Here is a 24,878-nt window from a genome sequence, read left to right on the forward strand (position 1 = left end):
TATTTTATGTATAGTCTAAAGATGACAAAGAGTGCACTGCAAGAACAGGAAGGTCACAATTAAAGTCTACAGTAACCAATAATTAGTTCGTTTACTACTAGATTTAAGAAGCTATTTTCTTGCTTATGAATTACTTTGCCACTTTTAAGACAATGCTACAGTTGATACATGTCCACTAGGCCCAACACCCATTAAAGTTTAAACTTTTCACATCTCATTTCTACCTTCCTTATATTTTAAAATTATTTGCAAATACCACACATCAATGCCCACCTGGGTTATCAAAGGTATTTTTATTTGATGTAGATAAGACTAAGCCTGAGCTAGCAATTTTCTATTCTATATAAATACAAGACAGACCTAACAGTTTGCATTCAGTACTGTACCTATTAAAACAAATTAGCCAATAATATGAATGTTTCTTACATAAATCATAGCAAAGACACTGAAGTTCTTGTTAAGAAAGGATATAATTAAATATTACACGAGGTATTTTAACAAAGTATATTTTCTCACTGGAATACATCTTAAAATAAGCACCTTTAGTTTAAATAACTTGGTGCAGTAACTCAACACAGACAGTACTAGAAGCAACCCTGTGTCCAGCAACAACTTAATTTTTATGGCATGATTTAACACTTGGTATTTTTTATGACTAGAAACTAAAGTTTGCATAGCTATATTATCTTCCACCTGAGTATGTGAAGGAATTGTATAACCTTGTGATAACCTCCTCCCTCCAGAGGCAGTCAGACCAGTTCAATAGCTGTGGAAACAAAAGTACAGTGAGATTTCTGCAACATGCCCCATGTCAAAGAGGAAGACAATAGATGGCAAAACCTGACATTCTTTCTCCCGTGTTCAGCTCACAAATCTCCATTCTTTCTGTCTTGATCCCTGGCCTAAGTCATTCTGTAATCTACTTTGTAACATGAAAAATCTTTTTGTATGCAGCGTGTTCCCAGCAGCCTAAAAGTCCATGCAGTCTAGTAAACCAAGGTACACGGGACAAAAAAAAATAGAGCTACCATTTATTAGTTTGAGGTATGACCTCTTAGCAACACATCTAAAATAATTTCCAAGCTAGGCTTTATCGTCAAAATGGAAGTTTTATTTATATTTTCAACATGAAATACAATTAAATACAGTGTTGTGCTGACAGACATGCTTTTCTGCAACATGGGGCAATTCTGTCTTGTATATTCTGATTTTAAATAGATACGAGTCTTATTTTAAACTTCTCCTGTACTCTAATAACCTTCATTGTAGTTAACTCATTAACAGTATTATTTATAAAGCACTGATTGCAGGCTGTACATAATTAGGGAGTGATGACATATAATAGAAGACACCAATGACTTGATTTTGGTTTATCAAGTGTTAAATTGCATATACATTTCTTCAGAATTCAAAAGCCAGCTTCCGTGGAGTCATGAACTGCTTCACCACCTCATCTGTCACCTGCTTCCGTCTCTCTTGATGAGCTGCTACGAAGGGCTGCAACGTTTCAATAAGAACCTTCTTCAGCTCCCCTGTGAGCAACTCCCCACTTGTATATGCCTGTCAAGAAAGTGTTACTTGCTAAATACGGTGCTATATGGAACAAAGACTCAGTGACAAGTATTTCTTTAAAACCCTGGCCCTAGCAAATACAGATTTGGAGGTCTCGAAAATAAGCACATGTGTTAGAAGATCATGTAGCATGGCTCTGAAAATATAACTTGCAAAATTGCTTTTTGCCTTTTAAAAGATTAGGGCACTTGGGCAATTTCATATGTGACAATTTATATGGACTGAATAAGCAAGATTCACAATAATTTATCTGAGAAATCCTGTAATTGTTTGCATGGAACCACCAATTATTCTCCCCAGAATCCCAGTTCAAATGAAACAGTCACCCTAAGCTGTTTTTTGCAATAAGAGGTACAAATTACCCTATTTTTCTCTTCACTGCATTTGGGTAAGAAGTTCAATGTGATTAGTATCCTTTTCATAGTGAAAGCACTCAGAATCTAGGCTCACACTAGCAGTCCTATTCACAGTTGATAATTCACAGTGTGCATGAGGATTACTAGCTGACCAATCCCATTCTTGTGTGGGAAGGACTAGAAGGCCAGAGAAGAGGTTGTGGCTGTTCCTGGCAGGGAAAAGCTGAAAACCAGTGTGACATGGTCCTACCAAATACAGACACTGCCTTCCAAAGCACGTGCACTGCCTGGTACTGATGATGGGCAGGTAGCTGAAGGAAGTGAAACATCTTGCTACCAGCCCTGGGCATGAAAGTCTGCCAGATAAACTGCATTTTCCTTAAACCTATATGAAGCGGTTTTTGCTTGGGATGCGTGAATCAGTTCCTCACAGCTATTACATTTCTTCAGATTATACAAAAAAACCAAAACACTAGCAAGTTTTTGACATGAGCTTTTGCAATTTTGCAGAGTACTTAGGTACTGGCAGAGCATACTACACAATTAGAAACAACAACATGGAGAGTCCAAGAATAACAACACAATTACCTTCCTAGAGAAGGCTCCTAGGAAGACTTACAGCTTTGTACTCATAGTGAGGGATGAATAATATTATCTTCAATCTGGCTACTTACCTGCTTCAGTTGTTCAAGCCTGTCATCATCTTCTAGGAAGAAAGTCAGGTACATAAAAGACACGTCAACATCACAGTTACCTCCGTACTTCCTGTGCTCTTCAATTGTATCTCTGCCTCCTGAGAAGGCATGCTTGTTAATCTGAAAAGAACATCATAATTTTATGGTGCAATTCCTACCAAATTCTGGGTTACTATATTATAAACAGAGTGTATCATTATCCTCCAAATTTTATATTAGGGATTAGCTGAAGGGTGAGTGGGGCAATTTAATGCAGTAAAGGTCATTAGAATCCAGCAGGGAAAAATGCCTATATACACACTGCCCAGGCAGCATAGCTAGAACAGAAATGAAGCAAAAATGAAAAATAATCCACTCAAGATTAACTAAAAAATGTTTTAAGTCCTTTTAGCTGAAGCTGTTGTCTGTTGGATAGAATTTGTGCCTAGAGGAAATGTACTTTACGTAAGAAATAATAAGATATTCAGTCCATCAGGAAATCAATTTTGAGAGAGCCAAAGAAGGCATGGAGAATCTTGAAGAGATGCTAGAGAGAACCTAATCTTCTCCTCTTCTCAGGGAAAATGAAAAGAAGAAAAAGCAAAGTTAAAGATTATAAAACTTTGGCTAGAATGGCTAAAATTAGACAAAGGCCTGATTGTTCAGTTTAAAAATGGAACACTTGTTGATTCTCCCTCCCTCTTTTAAAGCACAGCTTCCTATGGGGACATGAACTGCACTACTGATAGATCTACCTGTTAATCCCATTCCCAGTAAATTCAGAAGCCACAGGTCTATTTAAAAAATGTATAGATGGGTAGAATTCTCATAGGATGCTAACCTTCCTACAAAGTTAAAGAAAATGAGTTGCCAGGAAGAGGAAAAAAAGTATTTCTCAACCATAAGTTGAGCTTTCATTTGGCTCCCACATCTTTTCAGATACCATCACTAACCAGCCAAGAGACACACATGCATAGGAAGTAGATTTATTCTTTTTAGTTGTCATGTCTAGGAACTGATACAGATTTATAATCTCTGAACATTCTTCTTATGTGTATGACTGCCTAGTGCTTTTTTGAATCTTTCTAACCACTACGTTACAGACAATGTCTTGTGGCAACAAATTACATTTAAAAAAACGTACTGATGAATTTCTTAAGAAAATAAAACTGCCATCTGCCACATGACATCTATTCTTATATTATAGGGCAGCCTGAATAGCTGTCTCAGTATCTGAAAAACTAAGTTTTTTACCTACTGTTTTGCACTTCCCCTCATCTGTCTCCTTACCAGATTCTTTATATGAATTTTTTCCTATGTCCCTCAACCCTACAGTTTGTCTTATTACCAAGGTGAAAGGGATTAAATACATATGCCAGGTGAAGGCACATTACTGTTTAATACAAAATGTTCCCTATATGAAGCTCAAGTTTATTTTTTACATATTCTGGTACCCACTTCATGACTGAGGGTTTCAATGATTTATCTACAGTTATGCACTTATCTTTTCCCTGAATTAGTACAGACTTAGAATCCAAAGAACAGTGTCTAGGAAAACAAGTAAATAATTGAGCTGCAATTTGGTGCTGACAGGTGAAATAAGAACAGTTTATTGTAATGTTGCCATTCATCTCCTTGATTTCTCAGAAGCTTCTCAGCCTTTCCCAATATCTAGTAATTTTTCATCTTCTATTACCTCTAAGTTTGGAACCTCATTACTTAGCAATATACTAGTAATATGAAAAATGCTGTAAGCAGTCATATTTTTCTTGTGCAGCAGTGGCACTGTCTTTTCCTCTCTTCATCCATCATCAGAAGTCACCTTTCTTACTCTATGTTTTTATGTATTGGCCATAACAATACTTCACTCAAGCTCTATTTTCACAGACTACTTTCTCACGGGCTTCAGAAGCTGAAATAAATCAGTTTGTCCTCCTTACTCAGTACTTTATGTTCCAAATTTTCTCTTTATAGCTTTTATATTCCAAATAGCTAGAATTATTTTGTTATTTTTCCAACTAGTTTAAGGTGAGCAGAAATAGGATTTAATTAATTGGATGTAAGGCTTCTTGGATGTCTTTGCAGGTTAGTAGCTACTTTCCAGGAAAACACTGAAGAGTATTACTGATATTACCACTAACCATGCACCCTCTGTTCTGAAATTATAGGCTTTTTTAAAAAAGCAACTGTGAAACTGTAGAATATATGATAATGTAAACACATGAAGAATTCCAGTTCTTCAGAAAGTTATTGTTTAATCAGTTTTTACATAAGATAATTAATCATTCTGAGACAACTGCAGAAGAATCTGACCTATATGTGAGTTTATCAACCATAGGATAATTAATCCATGCCCACCCAGCAGAAACAGTATATACCTCCTTTATCTTTTTATGACACAGTTATTTCATGCCTGTTTATCATACCTATAAATCCTTTTCCAAAGCCTGATTTATTTTTTTTTTTAAATAACACAAAACAGGTGAAATTTTGCCAAACTAAATAATCTAACACTATGTAAGTGGAATTTTCCTTTGAGTTAAAAGGGGCACAGCGAATATACTCAGATAGGAGAAAATAACCCTTCTAAAACTTAGGTGAAATTCAACATAATATTTATTTGTGAATTGGAGGGAGAAATGCATGGCAACAGCAGGCCCTCAAGCACCAGGAGAAATCTAACCTGTGTAGTAACTGCCACTGCAATGCTTAGTGCTTCCTGCATGGACAGGCAGTCAAGAGAATGAACTGTTTATTTGACTTACATCACAGACTCTCAGATTTCAAAACTATGGCAACATAATATTTATTTTTGGAGCATGAGCCTCCACAGCTTTTTTTACCCCCACTGTTCTGCAGATAGCAGATAAACAAACACAATGTTTTATACACTATTCTAGCTAATGTTTGTACTGCTAAGACTAGTTGGCAAGGCAAAAGATTGTATTTGATAGGCTAGCCATATTTACATAACTTGGTCAATTCTTGAAGGTATGAAAAAAGGATGCAGATATATTAAAAATATTTAAAAGTTACCACTGTAACCGTGAGGACCACCACCCTTTGTTATAAAACTTTGTGCTCTCAAATTTTGCAGGTCCTTACCTTTGTCTTGATTTGCTTGGGTGTATCTGTGAGGAAGATGGAGGAGTTTGGGTCACTAGCACTCATTTTTGTCTGTGCTCCTTGCAAGGCTGGGAAGAAGACTGAGTGCAGTAGGGCTGGTTTAGGCTGGCCAATCCTAGGTGCCACATCTCGGGTCATTCTAAAATAAGGATCCTAGAACAACCATCAATAAAAATACAGAATAAAGTTAAAAAAACTGATATAAAAGCAGACTCGTTCACACCTTGACAGGTTGTCCCATGAAAAAAAAACAAACATCAAATCACAAAATGTTCCAGAACCTACTTCCAATCCAGTTCATCCAGAGGAACAAACAAAATCAATTTTTTAATCATTTCCATAGTCTTGCTGTACATTCTAGTTCCCTCACTTAATCTGCATATTTATAAAGTATTCAAATAGTTGTGAAAACTATGCTTAGTAGGCCTGGATATGGATGCAGATTAAGATGCAAGCTTCCTCCCAAAGCATTTAACAACCAGCACAGAATCTGAATTAAACCAGTGATCAAGCTGTGCAGCCAATATGACTTAAACCAACAGCAATAATATTACTACATAATCTTGTGGCTAATTAACGTAATTACATCGCCTTCCAGTGGCAGTCCCAGTGACTAAAATAGCTAAAGACAGTGCAGAATGTGATTCCTAGAAACAACACATCTAAGTAATGGCACTACCACTGCCATTTGTAGCTGATGTTCTTCCATCGTCTCTATATAGATCTGAATTGTTAAGGTCCTGCAGCCTTTCTGGGAAACTATTTCAATGCTCATATAAAGTATAATATTAACTAAATAGTACTAATAGTATTAACTAAAAAGTTTGGACGAGATGATGCTTGAGGTCCCTTCCAACCTGGCATTCTGGGATTCTATATTCTTCTCTATTCTTATGACAGAAGGTTTTCCCCTGTGGTTCAATGTAAATCTCTTGTGCTGCAAGTTAAGCTCACGACATCTTGTTCTAGTTACCATGGAAATGCCCAAAAGTTTCTTCCTACCCTCAGGTCAGTAACCCTGCACATACATTTTACTGTCTGCTTTCACAGACCCCAGTTCACTGTGAACTGGGTTGAAGTGACACAGATCCAAGACTGGCAGGAATGAGCAATGCATGAACACGTGATTGTTGAATTAAGCCTTCATCTTTGTCAGGACACTGCACAGCACCTTTTTATCTCTTCAGCTACTGCCCAAGAAAGGTGCTTGCAGAAATGTTTTACAGATATTTCCATACACCACCATAAAACTTGAATGGGACATTACAAAAACAAATAAGATGAAAACCAAATCAAGTGATAGGATTTTCTCACCTGATCAATACCACATGGGATAAGACACTGAATGTTCTCCTTGCCATTGAAGATCTGTGGAAATGATGAACTGAAGGATGGAGCAGCTTGAATAGCAGGAAAGCTGATCTTTCCTAGAAAACAACATGTTTGGAAAAGCTAAGAGGCCAACATAAGCAATGCTAAATAAAAATGACTTTTTGAAATAGGTAAAATGCAGATGTAATTCAGATACTTGGTTAGAACCAACGTCTTTATCAAGTGTTGCTTTATCTGAGGAAACTTTTTCATCTTTACCTTCTATGATGTCAACGAACTTTTAACTAACATAGAAACTAACAAAAAAGGCAGGCTGTGATCACAAACATTCCAGAAAGGCTCACAAGCACATACCCTGTTCATCATCCAACTATCTACCCTTCCCAGAAATACAATTGACTATATCATCACTCCAAACTGCTCTTTTTTTTTTTTTCTCTTTGTGAGAGAACGACTACAGAGCTACTTATCAGACAAATTCCCCTCTGAGATTTTGGAATCATTGCTCTATGCATGCTGTACTCATGAAGCATCTCAGAAGGCAATGAAGCTAGTGAATGGTCTGAAGAACAAGTCTTATGAGGAGCAGCTGAGGGAACTGGGGTTGTTTAGTCAAAAGAGGAGCTAAGGGGAGACCTTATTGCTCTCTATCACTACCTGAAAGGAGGTTGTAATGAGGTGTGTGTTGGACACTTCTCCCAAGTAACAGGCAATAGGATGAGAGCAAATGGCCTCAAGTTGCACCAGGAGAGGTTTAAGATTGAATATTAGGAAAAATGTCTTTACTGAAAGTGTAGTCAAGCATTAGAACAGGCTGCTCAAAGAAGCAGTGGAAACACCATCCCTGGAGGTGTTAAAAAACATCTAGATGTGACACTTCAGGACATGGCTTAGTGGGCATGGTGGTGTTGGGTTCACAGTTGGTCTTAACCTTAGGGGCTTTTTCCAACCTTAATGATTTTATGATTTTATACCTCTCATTTATTTTTTAATCACAGGGTGACCAACTTGCTTTCCTGATCAAAATCTCAGAACAGAAAGCAGTAAGCACATTTTTTTAAGCATGTAATAAAGTCATAATAACGATACCAACGTTTATTTGTGTACTGTTAAGACAGAAGTAGGAGTCTGTTTCTTGGTTACAGTGAAGGCTGAAAAGCTGCCACTGGCACAACTACTGGTCAAAGAATCATTTTAGTGCTCAGGAACACCAAGGTTTTAATGTCATTGGTGACACAGAATATTTTTTTGGCTAATGTGACAGAAACTTGTAATTGCAGTGAAGTAAGTGGAAAACAGAGTTACCTATCACTGTGATAATTAGGCTTTTGAGTGTTCCTTCACTTTTTCATATACGTATATGCATGTGTACTAATGAAGTTTTTTCTCTTCAGAAAATTATTATAGAATTTTGGCATAGAAATTTCTAGGAGGCATAACTGACTATAGCTGCAATCACTATTAAAAAAAAATAATCTCTATCCTGGGCACTTTGACACTGATGTTTTTTACTTTTGCTGTTTCTAAGGCCAAAAGGCTAGATATCATGCTAGAAATTCCACTGTAGTGTTTTCTATATTGAAAGAAACCCTTTTACAGTCAGCTTAGAAACATGGATCTTATTGCTTTTTCCCATCTGTTTCCTGTTTTTATTCTATTTAAACAATTACTTAAATAGTGCATGGAAAGTGACAGCAAGCATCATTTCTATTAAGTCATATAATTTCCTACCAATGCAATCACTGTCTGTAAAGCCAAAGATTCCTTTCACTTGGTTGAATGTAACATGCTTCTGAACTTTGACAATGTTTTTGTAGAATCCAGAACTTGTCCTATGAGAAAGAAAGTGGAAAAATAAAAAAAGAAGTCAAGAGCAGGTAAGTGTAGGTAGAAACTTTCACTCCAAAAGCTGAGAATGTAAAAACAACGCCAGGATTAGATCTCACTATTCTGGTCTTTTGGTGAGGTGATAACTGGAGAGTTACTTACAAAGAAGGATTTTATACCTTGAAAGTTTAATTTATTCTTCCCTACCACAAGATTTACTAGAGATATTTGGTCACAATTAACTGTATAAACAAATAAAAAATTTGATTTGCAAATGGTGTAAAAATGCCTCACAGAGCCTGAAGTTTACTGAGCCTTATGCTTCTCTGAACCCAGGCAGCCTGAATGGACCATGTTTTCTGTGCTGCCTGGTATCCCCAGTGTGTATCCCATACAGGACACTGCAGTTCATCAAAGGAAGAGTAGTTAAAATCCTCCAAATTCTCATTTTCTACAGGCTGAGTTTCCTGTTTGGACCTTCTCTGTCATCAAATATAGCAGCAGCATTTTCAAATAAAAAATAGCACAGCAAGGTTCCTTTTCTAATTTCTGCTGAAGAGCTGGAGCAAAAGAAACAGCAGCTGTGACCTACTCTCATTCAGCCACAGGGCAGATGTGCGTTAATGCAACTTTTCTAAGGCAGGAAAAGTCAGGTGTGAAAGGAAGAAAAATTGTGTTGTAGGCTCCACATTCTAGGGGCTGACTGTTACACAGGGCATCTCTAAAACATATATTCTCTAAGCCAGCTCTTAAAGGAAGCTCATCACTTCACAAGGAAGAACAAAGCCCTCAGCTTCAGTTCTAAACTCTGCCATAAAACTTCTTCCATCTGACAAGGCAGTTCCAATAGTAGTTTTTTCTTAAATCTTCTTTAAATTTCACTCAAAATTCAAATAGTCATCTTTCATGCTGTATTATTAAATTAATTGACCACAATGAGTTGCTGAAATGCTGTTTGTTAGTGGAGTTGAAGTGTAAACACATCTCAAAGGTTTTGATACCATCTTAAATCTGGAGATTTCTTGGTGGTTGAGGTGTTTTTACAATTTAGCTGGTTTAACATATTTTTCATAATTTGCATTTAAGCATTGCAGACAAGTATTTGTTCATATGTTATACAGAAGAATGACAATAGGATTTACATAAAACGTTGCAGAGCAGAAAAATGTACGTTTCTATTTTAACTTTAGTAAAACTTATCTTGAATCTTTCAAGTTTAATTACATTTATTGAAACACTGTTGGCTATCAAAGCTGGAGAGCAAATACCGATGCTTCTCTTCATTACAATACCCTAAAGAAATTTATACTTACCCTAAATAGTCTAAATCAGAAAATATAAAGGTTTTATTGATGTCAAAACCACATGCAATGAGGTCTTTTGCATTTTCTCTAGCATATTCATGAGCTTTCTCAGTCGTTAGGTCCTTCCAAAGGTACTTCTCATCATCAGTTAACTGTATAATTAAGGGAACATCAAATACTTCTTGTAACCACCTAATAAAAGCAGAAAAAATTTATCTTGAAGTAAGTTAAAATGAAGACATAAGTCTCTCAGTTAAAATCTTTTTCTACATTTAAACAAAAGGATATAGAGGTCTGCTTCTCTTTTATTTTTATGCTGTTCTGTTTATTTGAGCAGAATAAACATCTCATATGTAATGACAACTTACCTGGAAAAAAGACTCACACTTATTGTTTCCTGTACACATGAGAACTGCCACCAGTTGCAATGGAAACAGAATTAAAATAAACTTTTAGCTCCAAGCCCAGTGTCTCTGTGCCCATCTGTTGCAGGCACCACATTACAGAGTAAATGTTACCAAGTCTCATCAGAAACTTGTTTTTAAAGAACAACAAAAATCCTAAGGAATTTCACATGGTTAAGGGCACAGGGAAGCGGGCTTTGTGGTGATGCAAGGATTAGTGAAAAGGCAGAACTGCATTATTTAAGTACATTAATATTCATCTCAGATAAACAGAACTCTTTGCCATGTTTCATTTTGGCAGCTCCCTAAACCATGTTCAACATTTGCTCAGGAAAAAATGTTTTGATTAATACAAATGGTAGAAATAACTTACTTTGCAAATATAAATTGGATAAGATGACCAATATGCATGGCTTGGGAGGATGGCCCTCTGCCTGTATAAAGGTAAAAGGACTTCTTATTTTCATAAGCATCAAGGATTTGGTCCATATCTCTAGAGATAAAACAGAGAAAACATGGTGTAACTCTTGCTACTATTAAAAATGTTAGTGCTTTTAAAGCCAAAAGTATTTATAAATAAAATATAGCATGTTAAGTGTCTTTGAAATAAAAAAGGTTTTTGTTTGCTCATTATTTTAAATTGAAGTGTCTCCTTTAGTCTCCATGAAAAAAAAAGCAAAAGACAAAGAAAAATTAAAATTTAATCTTTAAATTGAAATTTAAAAATGTGTAACTTTTAAAATTACATAGTTGGATAATTATTTCTAAGGCCCAGTAAAAGAGAGCTGGGAATCATTTCCCAGACAGGTTCAAACAACCAGCTTGGAATGGTCTCTGGTAGAAGTTATGCCTTGAACCATGCTCAGACATCCATCTGAAATGTGCTGTCACAGTCCAAAAGTCCACGCATGTTAACAATAAACAGTTGAAATGACTTGCAGGCTGGTGCTTAAGATTATTCCCTGAGCCTTTTTTCTGACAACACAGAGACATAGGTCCACAGCCCACATGGATCATTACTGAAATCACCAGTGATACCATAAGAGCCTAGGCCAATTCCTCTGCCTGGCTGCTAATACAAAATGGAAACAGTACAAAGCAAAAGAATCTGTGCACATTTCTTCAGTTTGGATTAGTGAGGACACAACAGAAACTGATGCAACCACGGGTTTCAGATATTGCCAGGGGAAATCTGCAGTGGCTGCTAAATTAAAATGAAAAAGGTTGGCTTACCTCGGTGGTCTTCTACTGATGATAGGTTTCTCTCAGTAATGCTCACAGAAGGTCTACCTAATTGAACCTTTTTGAATTTCAAACCAAGAAAAACTTACCTGTGAGAGAAAAAGATCCCTCTACGTAGAAAGCGGTGAGGTTTTTGCCCAGTAGCTCTTTCTATTCGATTGATCAGATCTGTGTCAATTTTACTGCTGCCAAACCGAACTAGAATAACGATATGTAAATACAAAAAAAATTAAAAAAAAAAATATTAAGCACAGCACAGCTACAAGCAGATGTTAGATTTACTAAGAACATACCAAAGCAGCCTAAATTAAAAATGACATCTCCTTCCAGTCTCAGGTAAAACGTAAAACGGCTAGATTTTCCTGATTCTCGCTAGGAGTGCCAGGAGTTGCCTCTGATGCTAACTCCATGCTAGGAGACCCAGCCTACCCAGAACCTGTAGTATTGCTCCATTCGTGACTGATTCTAATTGCAGCCTCCTTATAGCAGGAGTATTGATATTCAGAACAAAAAGACATTCCAAAGAAACATATTCAGGTCACTAACTTGGCCTCTGAAAGCCAAGGGATAAAAATGGCTGTGAGGTTCTGGCTGTTCCTCTCTTGATGTCTAAATTTTCTGCCCTCAGATCATATGGTGTTTCACTTTCCATTCCTAAATATTCTTCTGCAAACTGCACTTATCTTTTATATGGATATGATTACAGACATTGCTCCCCTCAAGAGGCTTGAAAAGGTAATACATAATACTCTCCATTGCAGGCACTTCAGACTTACTACTTGATGGTTTAGCAAATCAACTGAGCAATAAAAATAATGTAGATGTAGTAATTTCATTCAAGAAAAGTTCTGACAGAGTGAAACAGCAATATTTTTTCCTATTCCCAATAACAATGAACAGGAGAAGCTTCCTATACTCCAATCCTGACTCTTGGGCCCTAATACGCAGGTCAATGCTCCATGAATTGGGCTTGATTAAAAAAATCTAGACAAGAATCTACTCTTAGCTACTATTCTGCTCTATTCAGCATTAGAACAACTCGCATTATTGATTAACTAATTAATTGCCAAAATAGTCAAGAGAACAAACCAGAGACTCTGGATGTAAAAGTACATTTTTATATATACAAAATACCTAGATCCAACTGTTTGATTAAAAAGAGACTACACTGGCAAATTCCCTGGTTATAAGATAAATATTCACATGGGAGAAACACTGAGGGTCTTCCTAGCTGTAACACAAAATAATTGTTCCACAGGAACATATGCATGACACTTGGCAAATTTTAACTATCTTGAGAGCTTCCTAAGGTAATTAGAAACAAATAAATTAATTTAAAGTCGTTCATTATGCAGCTAGTAAACTATGACTTACAGGACTATTCTACTTCTGCCCTGTGGAAAATACAATAATTTTGAATGTCACACACAGAATGAGGTTTACTTTTAATTCCCTCCCCATGCATGTTCCTGCTCCTAAACAGTCAATTTCTTTTTCAAGCCAAAAGGAAGTAACATTAAAAGTCTTCCTCAAGAAACATTGTAATTAACCAAACCGTCCTTCCAAAGACTTCAACTTTCTACCAGAGAAGGTGGGCTTTTAATGTTGCATCCTAGCACATGGTAATGATCCTTATCTGCACAGCACAACAGTTTACACTGCTGGAAAACTGATACCAGCTGCAGGCAGAGCTCTTTACCTGTGCTGGTTACCCAATGTACTGCCTTGGGTATGCAACTCATTTTACAAAGAAAATTAACCTGTAGGGGCAGCAAGGAATATTAAGCACACTGGAGCAATTTTAAAAGCCAGATATTCAGAAACTCTGGGCTTGTTTTCCTAGACTAGACTAATTTCTTCCCCAGAAAGCGGAAAGAAAAGGGGCCTTCTATCCCTTTATGGCACAGGGTGCCCTAAAGACTTGAAGCACAGCATGGAGGTTATTGTTAGTACATCAAGGCTTTGCAAACATCTCAAAAAAGACTATTTAAAACTGTGGCCATCCTAATCACTGAGAATGCAGTGATTCTGATATATAGAACACTTCACTGGGAATGCCCAAGTATCTCTATTAAACATTCACAGACTACACAACTCCCTTTACCCACCTTCATCTTTCCTGTTAAAAAGCTGGATCATTTTCCCCCACCTATTTCCTCTTATTTCTCTTATGAAGATGTACAAAACATTTTAGGCTCTCTATCCACAAAGAATCTGCCTTCCTAAACAGCTTCTAACAAGGACAGTCTCCACTCCTTAACAAGCTTTAAAAAAATTCCTCATGTGCTTTTGATATGTAGTGTTACAGCTTTTACCAAAAGACAGCTTTCATCTCACTGTGCAGAAGAAGTCCCGAGAGCTGCTGTGCTCAAAAACATATTTGCATTTGCTGTACATTTATGGTGTACTTTTCTTCTTTGCCATTGCCATGGTATATGTGCATAGAGAAAACTAATAACTAATTTGTTATAAAGTAACTTTACTGACCAGGCCAATCTCAATAATCTTTGAACAGCTGTGGTTATTGGGAGAGGTTCCTGGGGGCTGGAAGAAAGCAAATGCCACTCCTACCTTGAAGGATAAGAAGAAGGAACTGTGAAACTACAGGCTGGCCAGCCTCACCTCAGTCTCTGGGCATGTGTAGGAGCAAATAATCCTGGAAACCATTCCCAAACATCATTTAAGACATCAAGGTGGCTGGGAGTAGTCAGTATGGATTTATTAATGAGAAATCACACCAGACCAACTTAACAGCCTTCTATGATATATGACTACCCTACTAGGCATGAAGAGTGGATATTCTTTATCTCAATCTTAGTAAGGTTTTTGGAACCATCTCCCATCTCATTCCCACGGATACCTGATGCAGTCTGGACTAGTTAAGTGGACAGTAAGGTGAACTGAAAACTGGCTGAACTGCCAAGCTCTGGGGGTCTGTCACCAGCAAAGTCCAGCTGGAACCCAACATTATTTGTGTACTCCAGGGGGCTGATACTGCAGCCAGTACTGTTTATTATCTTCATTAATGATGTGGAAGATGGCACAGAGCACACCCTCAGCAAGTTCACAGATGAAAAAATCCTGGGAAGGATAGCTGACACAACAAATGGTTGTGCTGCCATTCAGAGGGACCTCAGCAGGCTGTAGAAATGGGCTGACAAGAATATAATGAAGTTCAACAAAAGGGAATGCAAAGTCCTGAATCTGAGGAGGAATAAATCTGTATACTGGAACAGGCAGGGGCCAACTGGCTGGAAGGCAGCTTGGCAGAGAAAGACCTTGGGGTACTAGGGTCCTGGCAGACAAGGAATTGAACATAAGCCAGGAATGCCCTTCTGTGACATTAGGTCAACAGCCTTAGGGGCTGCATTAGGAACAGCACAGACAGAATGTCAAGGGAGGTGATTCTTCCCCTCTCACTCAGCGCTCATGAGACACACCTGCAGCATCAGGTCCAGTTTTGGGCTTCCTTATACAGACATGGACAAACTGAAACTAGCAAAGGGTCATGAAGATCAAGGACTTAGAGCATCTGTCGATATGAGGAGAGGTTGAGTGAGTTGGGATTGCTGAATCTGGGGAAGAGAAGGCTCAGGAGTAAGTTTATCAATGTGTACAAATATCTGATTAGGGGAGTACAGAAGTCAGCACCAGACTTTTCTCAGTGATGCCCAGAGAAAGGACAAGAGACAACAGGCACAGTCTGAAATAAAGGAAGTTCTATTTAAGCATAACAAAAACCTTCGTATTGTGCACATGGTCAAATATCAGAACAGGTTGCCCAAGGAGGTCATGGGATCCTTGGAGATAACAAAACTCATACCTGACAAGCTCCTGTGCAACCTTCTCTACTTTAAGAAGGGGCGTTGAGTAGATGATCTCCAGTGATCCCCACCAACCTCAACCATTTTGTATCACTTGCAGTACCCAGCTCACTGCAGTATCAACACAGTTAGCATGCGAAGCTCTTTCTCACTCATCCCTCTGCTTCTTGTTTATGTTCAAACAAATAACATTCTCCAGGGATGTTCACATCTAGTACTTGGCTAATAGAACCTTTCTTCTCAGAATATCTTCAGGCTGTTTTGTTGTGCAACCATACGCTTAAGTGCACGTCTAGGGCAACCATTTGACAAGAATATCTCTTTCAGTTACAGAGTGTTTTTGGCACTTCCATTTCCTCAGTGTCTGAGTAAACACAAAGACACTGGCAACATTTTCTGGTAACCCTAGAAATAAACAGATTATAGGTGGCACAAGAATATCCTTTATGGTAAGAGCTATCAGATGTCAAGTTCTTCAACAATACTTCTAATTATTATTTCTAAAAGGCAGGGGGGAGGCAGGGTGGGGACAGCAGGAAGTTAATCAATATCAAGCAGTAACTTTTTCACTTCCTGAAGTGGCTCAGCTAGGATTCTTCTCTAAAAAATTTCCAGCACCTCACTTAGAACAAGCAAAATGACTCATCCAGCAAATTCCTCCAATTTGCAAGCAGTGTAGAAAATAAAAAAACCTTTCAGGCTAGCCTGCCATTGTAGCATAGATTGAAAGGCCACACATATACACAAAACCAAACAGTTCCTGGAAAAAAGAACAGTGCTGTTAGGCTTCGCGTGGTTTTAGAAAATTGATTTACAGTGAAGTCATGCTAGTCATTCTCAGAAAGATCTTAAGATTGTGCCAACACAAGTACTGTACTCTTTCCACTTTTCTGCAAGACTTAGAACCCCTCCAAAATAAAATAAAAAACCTACTCCATGCCTCCTACACAATTAACAAGAGGATGAAAGATCTTGTCCATTTCTAGATTCTATTATCTTTCTTTCCTCTCTCCCACTAATGTATCTCTTTGTGTATTTCTCCCTTTCCAACATGTTCCTTATTACCTTCTGCAGACTAAGCTAATATGCAGATACATTTGACAGTATCTTACAGTAAAATCACACTGAATTAACAGAATGCTGACATTAGTAACTGACCGCCCCAAAGCAAATACAGGGTTTCTGATGCATAAGGGTATAGCTCTATTATGAGAAACAATATGCTAAGCAGACACCAGCAATGTACAACTGCTAAAGAATTTTCACTGAGGTACTAAACACAGATTGAAGAATGACAATAATTTAAAAAAAAAGGTAAAAATTAATAGTTCTCTCATCCGTTTCTATGTTAGACTCAAACAAGCTATGAAAAGTGGACTGTAAAACCATTAAGGAAATTAACTAAATCCCTGTTCCTTAAATTACAAAACTCTTCAAGTTTTGTAAGATCCCTGTCTAAAATATTTTCCATTACATGCACACTTTTTTAGTAAGTTGCATCTTTTTCATCCCAGCCAGCACTTGACTGCTTGATAGTGTGTCTTGTGAGGGAGTCATTACACTTAAGAGATTTCTGCATTAGTTTTGGATCATCTCTGCTCTCCCTGATTTGGAAGTTGAGGCAGATGTGGAGAGATGGTATGAAGAACCCTACAGCTTCGTCAGAATGCTCTAGGCTCCAGCTCTTCTGCATCACAGCCACAGAAGATGCAGGTACTCAGTCATAGTGTCTTAATTAACATATAATAACAGTTCTTATGCCAAAAAGCAAACTGCAAGCAAAACTTTTAACACTAAAATTTTGATTTTAAACCAAAAAGTTCTTTGTAAAGTATTTAAGCCTGCCATAGGAGAACCCTACCTGGGACATTCTCAATTACTACAGCAAGTTCTTTAGACATGAGTGCTAAGACACAAATTAAAAGATACCTATAATGTTTATCAGGATTTGTTATGATACCTTGTGGCATTTGTGGTCATTAAGGATCATTTGACATAAATTTCTTAGTAGCAGTCAAGAAAGGATTATACCTATGAGTTTGTCATAATCCACGCCTTTAGCATTTGATGTCTGCACATTCCAGGGGTCCACAAAATCCTCATCCTCTTCTTCAGTTGTACCATTGTTTATTAAAAGATCTTTTGGAGGCAAGCCTGCCTGGTAATCTTGCCCTGTTGTTGTTTTATATGACAGTTTTAATGATAACAGCATCCTCACTGCTGCATCAATTTCATCCTGAATAAAGGAAAACAAACAAACAAAAAGGCTGTTTGACATAACATAATTAAGATGGACAATTACATTTATGTCCTAACCCTTCCAAATCCTGCATCCACGCTTTGGCTTGAATTGCACTATTCACAAAATCTAAGCCTTTCTTTATATGTTAGCAGTATCACCACCAAAGGTAAAAGAAAAGCAAATAGCAGGTGACTGTTTCTCAACTGGCAGAATTTAGAACATCACCATTGCAAAGATATTTAAAGCACCTCAGTCTCACTTTTCAATTTCTGCCTGAGGGAAAAAAACCCGCTTGCCTGCTTTTCAGGGGTATAACAAGCTTAACATTTTAAGCACAAATGTCTCATACATATAAATATATTACAAATTATCTCATTTATTTTACAACACTTTTAGTGGCTCACCTTAGAATAATTTACCCATTACAATTCACTGACAGACTTGAAGACAAACTAGAACCAATTTTTCTTTACCACTTTAATTGATATGACCTTTTCAAAACAAAGCTATTGTAACATCTCATGCAAGTAGTAAGTAGATCAATATTTTATTTGACTCTCAGTTTTTAAGGCTTCTTACTCCCACAGGCATTAGACTAAGTGAGCCCATATTAAAACTGAGCTCTCTCTGCCCTCTTAGTGATGACAGAAAAGGGAACCTGAAATTTATGGCAAATTATTAATTACTTAAGGAAGATTAAGCAGGACTGTCAGTGCAGTCCCAGCGTGACATATTTGCTAACGTGTATGATAATACATAGAGGAAAAGATATTACTGAAGCATCTAAAACTCGGGAAGATTGCAAGTGATATAAATTTTACTTGAAAACAAAACACACTGGATCCTGTCACACAGCATGACAACTGCAGACTTCTAAGCCTGTGACTCCGTTTTTACTTCAGGAGTAAAAACTTTGCTCTTCCTAGTGACTACCTTGCTCCAGGTACGTCCACAGTTCACAAAATGGATATAAATATTTTTAACAAGACTTTTTTCTTACTGCAATACAAAATAGACCTCAGAAAAATCATAGTCTTCAGCAGTCCTGAAGACAGACCTAACTTGAAAAAGGATGGGTTCAAAACAAAACATGAAATGGAAATACCTTTGGTGCTTTTCCAGCTTTAAGTGCTCTGACTTTCTCTCCTTGTTCAGTTACTCTTTCAAACAGCTGTAGTGGACTCAGAGATTCCAAATCACAGTTTGGACTATCAGCCATTTTTCTGCAAAAGTTCTGTTTATTTACAATTAATGTCTTCCAGTTCTCTGGCTTGTAGATTCAGATCAGCAGCACAAGAACTGTAGGGCAAAAAAGAGTATGTTATATTCTTTCATGTATACCTTGAAGATGAGATGAACAGAGTAAGAATATAAAAGCTACACCAATCCCTTGCCTAATGCTAATCACATCAGACTGATAAAGAAGTCACTAATACAAAGAGCTTCAGTTTCATACAGAAATGGACTGAGACTGACAAGAGTCCCAGATAAGTTTAGAGATCATGCTTAATGTGCTTGTCTATGTATTTAACAGTAGAACACCTTTTCAAAGTCAAATTCCTGGCAAAAGTAAAAGTAATTAAAAATATGTATGATTAAGAGCATCTCAGAACAGTTGGCAGAGGTTACCTGATTCCTGATTAGTTAATGTTTTTGCACAACTTGATACTCTGTCAAATTCTAAATTATTATGAGATTTGTATAGCTGTCACATGGAATTGTCTTAATATATGTAACATAGTACTTCAGCCCAAAAAATGATATAGAAAAGGTCAAGCATCTTCTGTACTGCTTTCCTTTGTAGGTGAAAGGGATCTGGGGGTCCTGCTAGACAGGAGGATGACCATGAGCCAGCAGTGTGCCCTTGTGGCTAAGAAGGCCAATGGCATCCTGGGGTGTATTAGAAAGGGTGTGGTTAGTAGGTCAAGAGAGGTTCTCCTCCCCCTCTATTCTGCATTGGTGAGGCCGCATCTGGAGTATTGTGTCCAGTTCTGGGCCCCTCAGTTCAAGAAGGACAGGGAAGTGCTGGAAAGAGTCCAGCGCAGAGCCACAAAGATGATTAAGGGAGTGGAACATCTCCCTTATGAGGAAAGGCTGAGGGAGCTGGGTCTCTTTAGTTTGGAGAAAAGGAGACTGAGGGGGGACCTCATCAATGTTTACAAATACGTAAAGGGTGAGTGTCAAGAAGATGGAGTTAAGCTTTTTTTAGTGATGACCAGTGATAGGACAAGGAGTAATGGATACAAATTGGAGCACAGGAGGTTTAAGGTGAATATCAGAAAAAAATTTTTTACTGTAAGAGTGACAGAGCACTGGAACAGGCTGCCCAGAGAGGTTGTGGAGTCTCCTTCTCTGGAGACATTCAAAACCCGCCTGGACGCCTTCCTGTGTGATGTGCTCTAGGTGACCCTGCTGTGGCGGGGGGGTTGGACTAGATGATCTTTCGAGGTCCCTTCCAACCCCTAAGATTCTACGATTCCTCCAGAGGTTACAAAACACACTGATGATAAGTGAGAAATGCTGTTTTCTAAAGAACAATCAGTCCTTGGGTAGGCAATAGGCTGTAAATTTAAGAAACTATTCATTTCTAGGCAGTACATAGGAAAAATAACTCTAGGAGATGACAAAGCAGTTTTCCTGTCCAACTTATACCTTGATCACTGGAGCTTCCTAGCACAGAGCACAGACGTGCTTGCACAAATGGGCTTCTCTCCCAGGTTAGGATCTATAGCATTGCATCTGAAAGTTTCTTAGCAGTCTATTAATTAACAGCAAGTGAGACTTTAGAAAACTACAACTGCATAGTTCATAGTACACTAACACAGGGAGTATAGAAAGTTAAATAATGCTGTTAAAATGTTCAGTAAGCCCACAGGTTCTGTTATCAAATGCATTAAAATAATTTTCACCCTACAACAGAGATATCTTAATCTAAATCTGAGATCTATAACCTAAAATGTTAGACATAAGCTCATACTTTCTTACATATGCCTCCCATAAAGGTGGCACAGCAATTCATGGTATCCCAGCAATATATTCTTATTTTTCTAAAATTACTTGATAAATTGTCTTCAGATGATCTCTGACCTAAAAATAGTTTCATTTATGTGTAAGAAACCCAGTCAATCTGATATCAACTTGCCATGAGTGAAAACTAATTTCAACTGCAAAGGCAGAATTCCTTATTTTCAGAGATCCTTACTTAAAAAAATGATTCATGCTCAGCAGCTCTCTATACAAAATGATGATGTTAGAAGTACACATGCTCTGAATAATTTTTTTGGGGTAAAAATTCAAGCATCATGCTGCTTAAATACTCAGAACAGAGAATTAAACAAGCAATAATTTGATGTTAAACCATTATGGCTCTGGTTATAGTGAGCTTGCCATATTTACACAGAAGAAAGTAAGTGTTAAAAGCGGGTAAGGAGGACACCATCTGTAAGAAAAACATTGTAAGTGAAATTGCGAAACTGCAGCTACCTCAAATGAATCCATTTGGGCTGAACATACAGCAGTACCAGGGTACACAGAAAAGCATATAGAGAATGATAAAATAACTTCATAAAACCCAAGGCTGTTAAAATGAGTTAACGGTGCAGATCCTCATGACAAGTGAGCTGAGGGAAAAGTAAATTTTCCATTAAAACTATCACTGCAACTTGACCAGGGCTGTAAAGTGCTGCCTTACAGCCTGATGTGTTTGATTTATGCCATCACACGAGCTATTGTAAAGCTTTTTTTCTTAAGGGAAGTGATGTCATCTTAATTAAGAAAATGATGCTTATTTACATGCATTGTATTCAGATGTGATTGCGACAAACACAATGCAAGCTGGCAGAGTTAGTTCACTACATACTGAGGTGCAAACAGTGCTGTGATGGAAACAGAGCATTCACCCCAAGTGTTCCTGTCATGCTCTGCCCAGGTCCATGGAGGAAGAACTCTGGGCCCATGTATAGTCCTGCTGACTTCCAAAGGAAGTCTTTCTGGAGAGATTCCCTAGCATGCTACTGATCTACTGCTACACATGGAGCATGAGTAGATAGATTGAAATTAGAAGATATGTATGTAACTGATGTGAATTATAAAAGCTGTTAATAAACAGCTACAACTATCTGAAGGGAGGTTGTAGTCAGGTGGGGGTCGGGCTCTTCTCCCAAGCAACTAGTGACAGGATGAGAGGGCACAGCCTGAAACTGCACCAGGGGATATTAGGAAGCACTTCCTTACAGACAGGGTGTTTAGACACTGGAATGGACTGCCCAGGGAAGTGGTGGAATCACCATCCCTGGAGGTGTTTAAGGAAAGACTGGATATGACACTTAGTGCCATGGTCGTTGGCTGGACTTTATGATCTCAGAGGTCTTTCCCAGGCTCAATAATTGTGTAATTCTCTGAAAAACAACATTCATATGGCTTCTTTATCCCAGAATTAAAAAAAAATAAATAATTAAAAAAACCCAAACAAAAGCCTGTAGCAATTGCATTAGTTGTTCAGCAGTATTTCAAAGCCTTCCTTGTACGAAATAATCAGCCTAATCACAACCTTGGTTATATTTACAGAGTATATATTTAAACTGCCATTGTAAAAAACCTTCACCTGTCTATAAAACTTATGAAGGTTACTTTACTAACCTGTTGGTTACCAAAACATATCCAGCATTAAGGCTCTGTTTATCAGACAGCTGCAATATTCCCAGATTTCAGGTCCAGGTGAATATTCTGAGGAAACCCAGAAGTGTATACATCCACTGGCTAATTTAATTTTCTTAGTCTATTAACACTGATCTCATATTTAGATTATTGAAAAATAAGACTAACATATTATCAGTAATACTTAAGTTTTAATCTACTATCAATCTCTTCAAGCTTGATTATTTGCAGTTTGGCAGTGTTAATTTGAAGCTGTATTCTTTCAGTTTACTTACATTATTTTATTTGGATACTAGTGCTTTCCTCTTTTTCATGGGTACAATATTTTTATCTGAAAAAGAAAGTTTAGAGAATAAATGTTTATGAAGACTCACACCCTTTCTGTAGGAATATGCCAGTTATATTAATGGGCTTCAAATTTTACGAAATAGAAATACGTAAACAAGATTTATTCTGTGGTGTAGAACAAATGGTGATTTGGTGTTTTAACTTACTTCCTGAACGTACTTTCCTACTGTGAGATCGTTTCCATTCCTAAAGGCTGAAAAGTCACAGCTGGAGAGCAGTAAAACGGAAAGAGTCTTTAAAAAGTTTGGAATGTTATGGATTTAAACTGAGCAAAGAATCCCAAATGAAGATGCACTGCCATTAAGAGACAGCAAAAGCATTCCAGTCACTGCATCAAAAGATGAGTATATTCTGATTATAGAATGCAGAAGATGCTGACTGCTACCTAAAACTTATCTCTATTTACTTCAGTATTGTTCTTACTTGCTGAAATAATTTATTTTCTTTTGAAATTCATAATTGCAATTGTGAATAGTTTAAAAGATACAGATAGTCTGCATTTTATCAGGATGTTTTTTCTTGCTTTCTTACTGGTATTATTTCTTATTGGTATTATTGGTATTATGACTAACAGTCCCAGACACATTAGATACCATATGCAAACAGATTTGGAGAACTAAAAGGATACACTGGAACCTGAGAACGGAGTACTAGGACATTTAGGATCAGAGTCTAAGATGAACTTAAAAGCCTGTGAAACTGAAAGCCAAGAATTGTGTGCCTTTTCTATCTAAGCAATGCATGGTAACTTGTAATGGGTACTGCTCTTGTGACTGTTTCAGAATATTAAACCGTCATGGAACAAAGCTCAAAAATATTCCTTGGCCTAGGTATCAGAAACCAACTGTATTTTCCTCTCCTCCCAGCTGGAGGGCAATCACAGATGAACAGTAATTTTCACTGTTTGCTATCTGATTTGGGTAAATTAGAGACCTGAGAGTCAAAGAACAGGCTTTCACTTCATGCTAAGAAGAGCTCTTCCATGACAAACATTGCATGAAGGTATATCAAGACTTCCAAAGACAACACCAATACAAAAGTGTGTGTGTCCTCCCCCAGTTTTAATGAAGAAATGAAAAGATGTGAATTTAAGTCTAACAGCACTTATGTTCCTGAAAACTGTTTTGCCTCCTGCAAGTAAAACAAAAACTGAAAAGGGAAATTCAAGCAGATAGTATGCACACAGATGTTGTGTTAAATGTGTCACGAGAAATACTCGAACATAGGCTGCATTTTATAGTAGACTTGCCTTCCTTGTCATGGCATTAATCAATTTATCTACGAAATTCCCATAAAAACGTGCAAGACTTGTTCCCGCTCCCAGAGATGATAATTTGGCCACTCAGCCTCTCCCATCGGAAGCAAGTCCAATATGAATCCTTTGCATACTACAGCTGTTAATAGCTAAGCTGGTGTGCAGGAACGGTTGAGCATAAAACGAAACAGCAAGCTCACGTTTCTAACTCTGGAGCCCTGCAACACCTCCCTGCCACAGGCCGGCCCGGGCAGGGCCCAGGCACCCGCCAGCCCTGCCCTCCCTGCGCTGGGCCCCGTCTGGCAGCGGTCAGCGCTCCCCCCTGCCACCGCTTCCCCGGGAAAAGGGCTTTCTCTCCCGACTCGTTGGCGATGTAGCCACAGGGGCTGCTGCTCCGCCGGGAGCGGGGAAACAAAATCCCTCAAGAGCATCGACGTCTGGCAAAGGGAGGGGAGGAGGAAGGGGGGAAACATGTCCAGCAGAGACCCCCCCACTCCCAGCGCTCTGCACCCGCCGCCGGGCCGGCAGTAACCGCCCAAGGAAACCCCCTCCTGCCCGCCGGGGTCTCCCACCGAGGCGCCATCCCCGTTCCGGCCCGACTCACCTCTCGCCCAGGCCCTGCCCGACCCGACCCGGCTCCCTCAGCTCCCTGTCACTGCCATTGCATCACCCTCAGCCCGCGCGCCGCCCACGCCTCCCGGCTGGGAAACGCGCGC

General features: G+C 38.2%; 1 protein-coding gene across 2 annotated transcripts; it reads right to left on the reverse strand.

The window, feature by feature from the left end:
• Positions 1–1,089: 1,089 nt before the first annotated feature.
• WARS1 (tryptophanyl-tRNA synthetase 1) lies at positions 1,090–24,843 on the reverse strand. 2 transcript variants are annotated; one of them, XM_051620305.1, is made up of 12 exons: positions 24,767–24,843; positions 22,835–22,890; positions 19,009–19,202; positions 17,693–17,897; positions 11,927–12,035; positions 10,969–11,088; positions 10,201–10,383; positions 8,792–8,892; positions 7,043–7,155; positions 5,708–5,881; positions 2,603–2,743; positions 1,090–1,560 (listed from the first exon to the last, which is right to left on the reverse strand). In XM_051620305.1, exons 3-12 carry the CDS (start codon positions 19,120–19,122, stop codon positions 1,402–1,404), a joined length of 1,419 nt encoding a protein of 472 aa, XP_051476265.1. In that variant the 5' UTR covers positions 19,123–19,202; positions 22,835–22,890; positions 24,767–24,843; the 3' UTR covers positions 1,090–1,401. The 2 variants fall into 2 exon arrangements, with proteins under 2 accessions (XP_051476265.1, XP_051476266.1); XM_051620306.1 differs by lacking the exon at positions 22,835–22,890.
• Between the last annotated feature and the right edge of the window lie 35 nt (positions 24,844–24,878).

The sequence above is a fragment of the Apus apus genome, chromosome 5 (assembly GCF_020740795.1).
Source record: "Apus apus isolate bApuApu2 chromosome 5, bApuApu2.pri.cur, whole genome shotgun sequence".
Taxonomy (NCBI): domain Eukaryota; kingdom Metazoa; phylum Chordata; class Aves; order Apodiformes; family Apodidae; genus Apus; species Apus apus.

Excerpts from the sequence above, each read along its gene's own strand:
- WARS1 (XM_051620306.1), bottom strand. The coding sequence starts at position 19,122 with ATGGCTGATAGTCCAAACTGTGATTTGGAATCTCTGAGTCCACTACAG. Across the intron at positions 10,384-10,968 it reads ATCCAATTTATATTTGCAAA|GTGGTTACAAGAAGTATTTG; the intron begins GTAAGTTATTTC and ends TGCTTTTATTAG. Across the intron at positions 2,744-5,707 it reads CCAAGCAAATCAAGACAAAG|ATTAACAAGCATGCCTTCTC; the intron begins GTAAGGACCTGC and ends TGTTCTTTTCAG.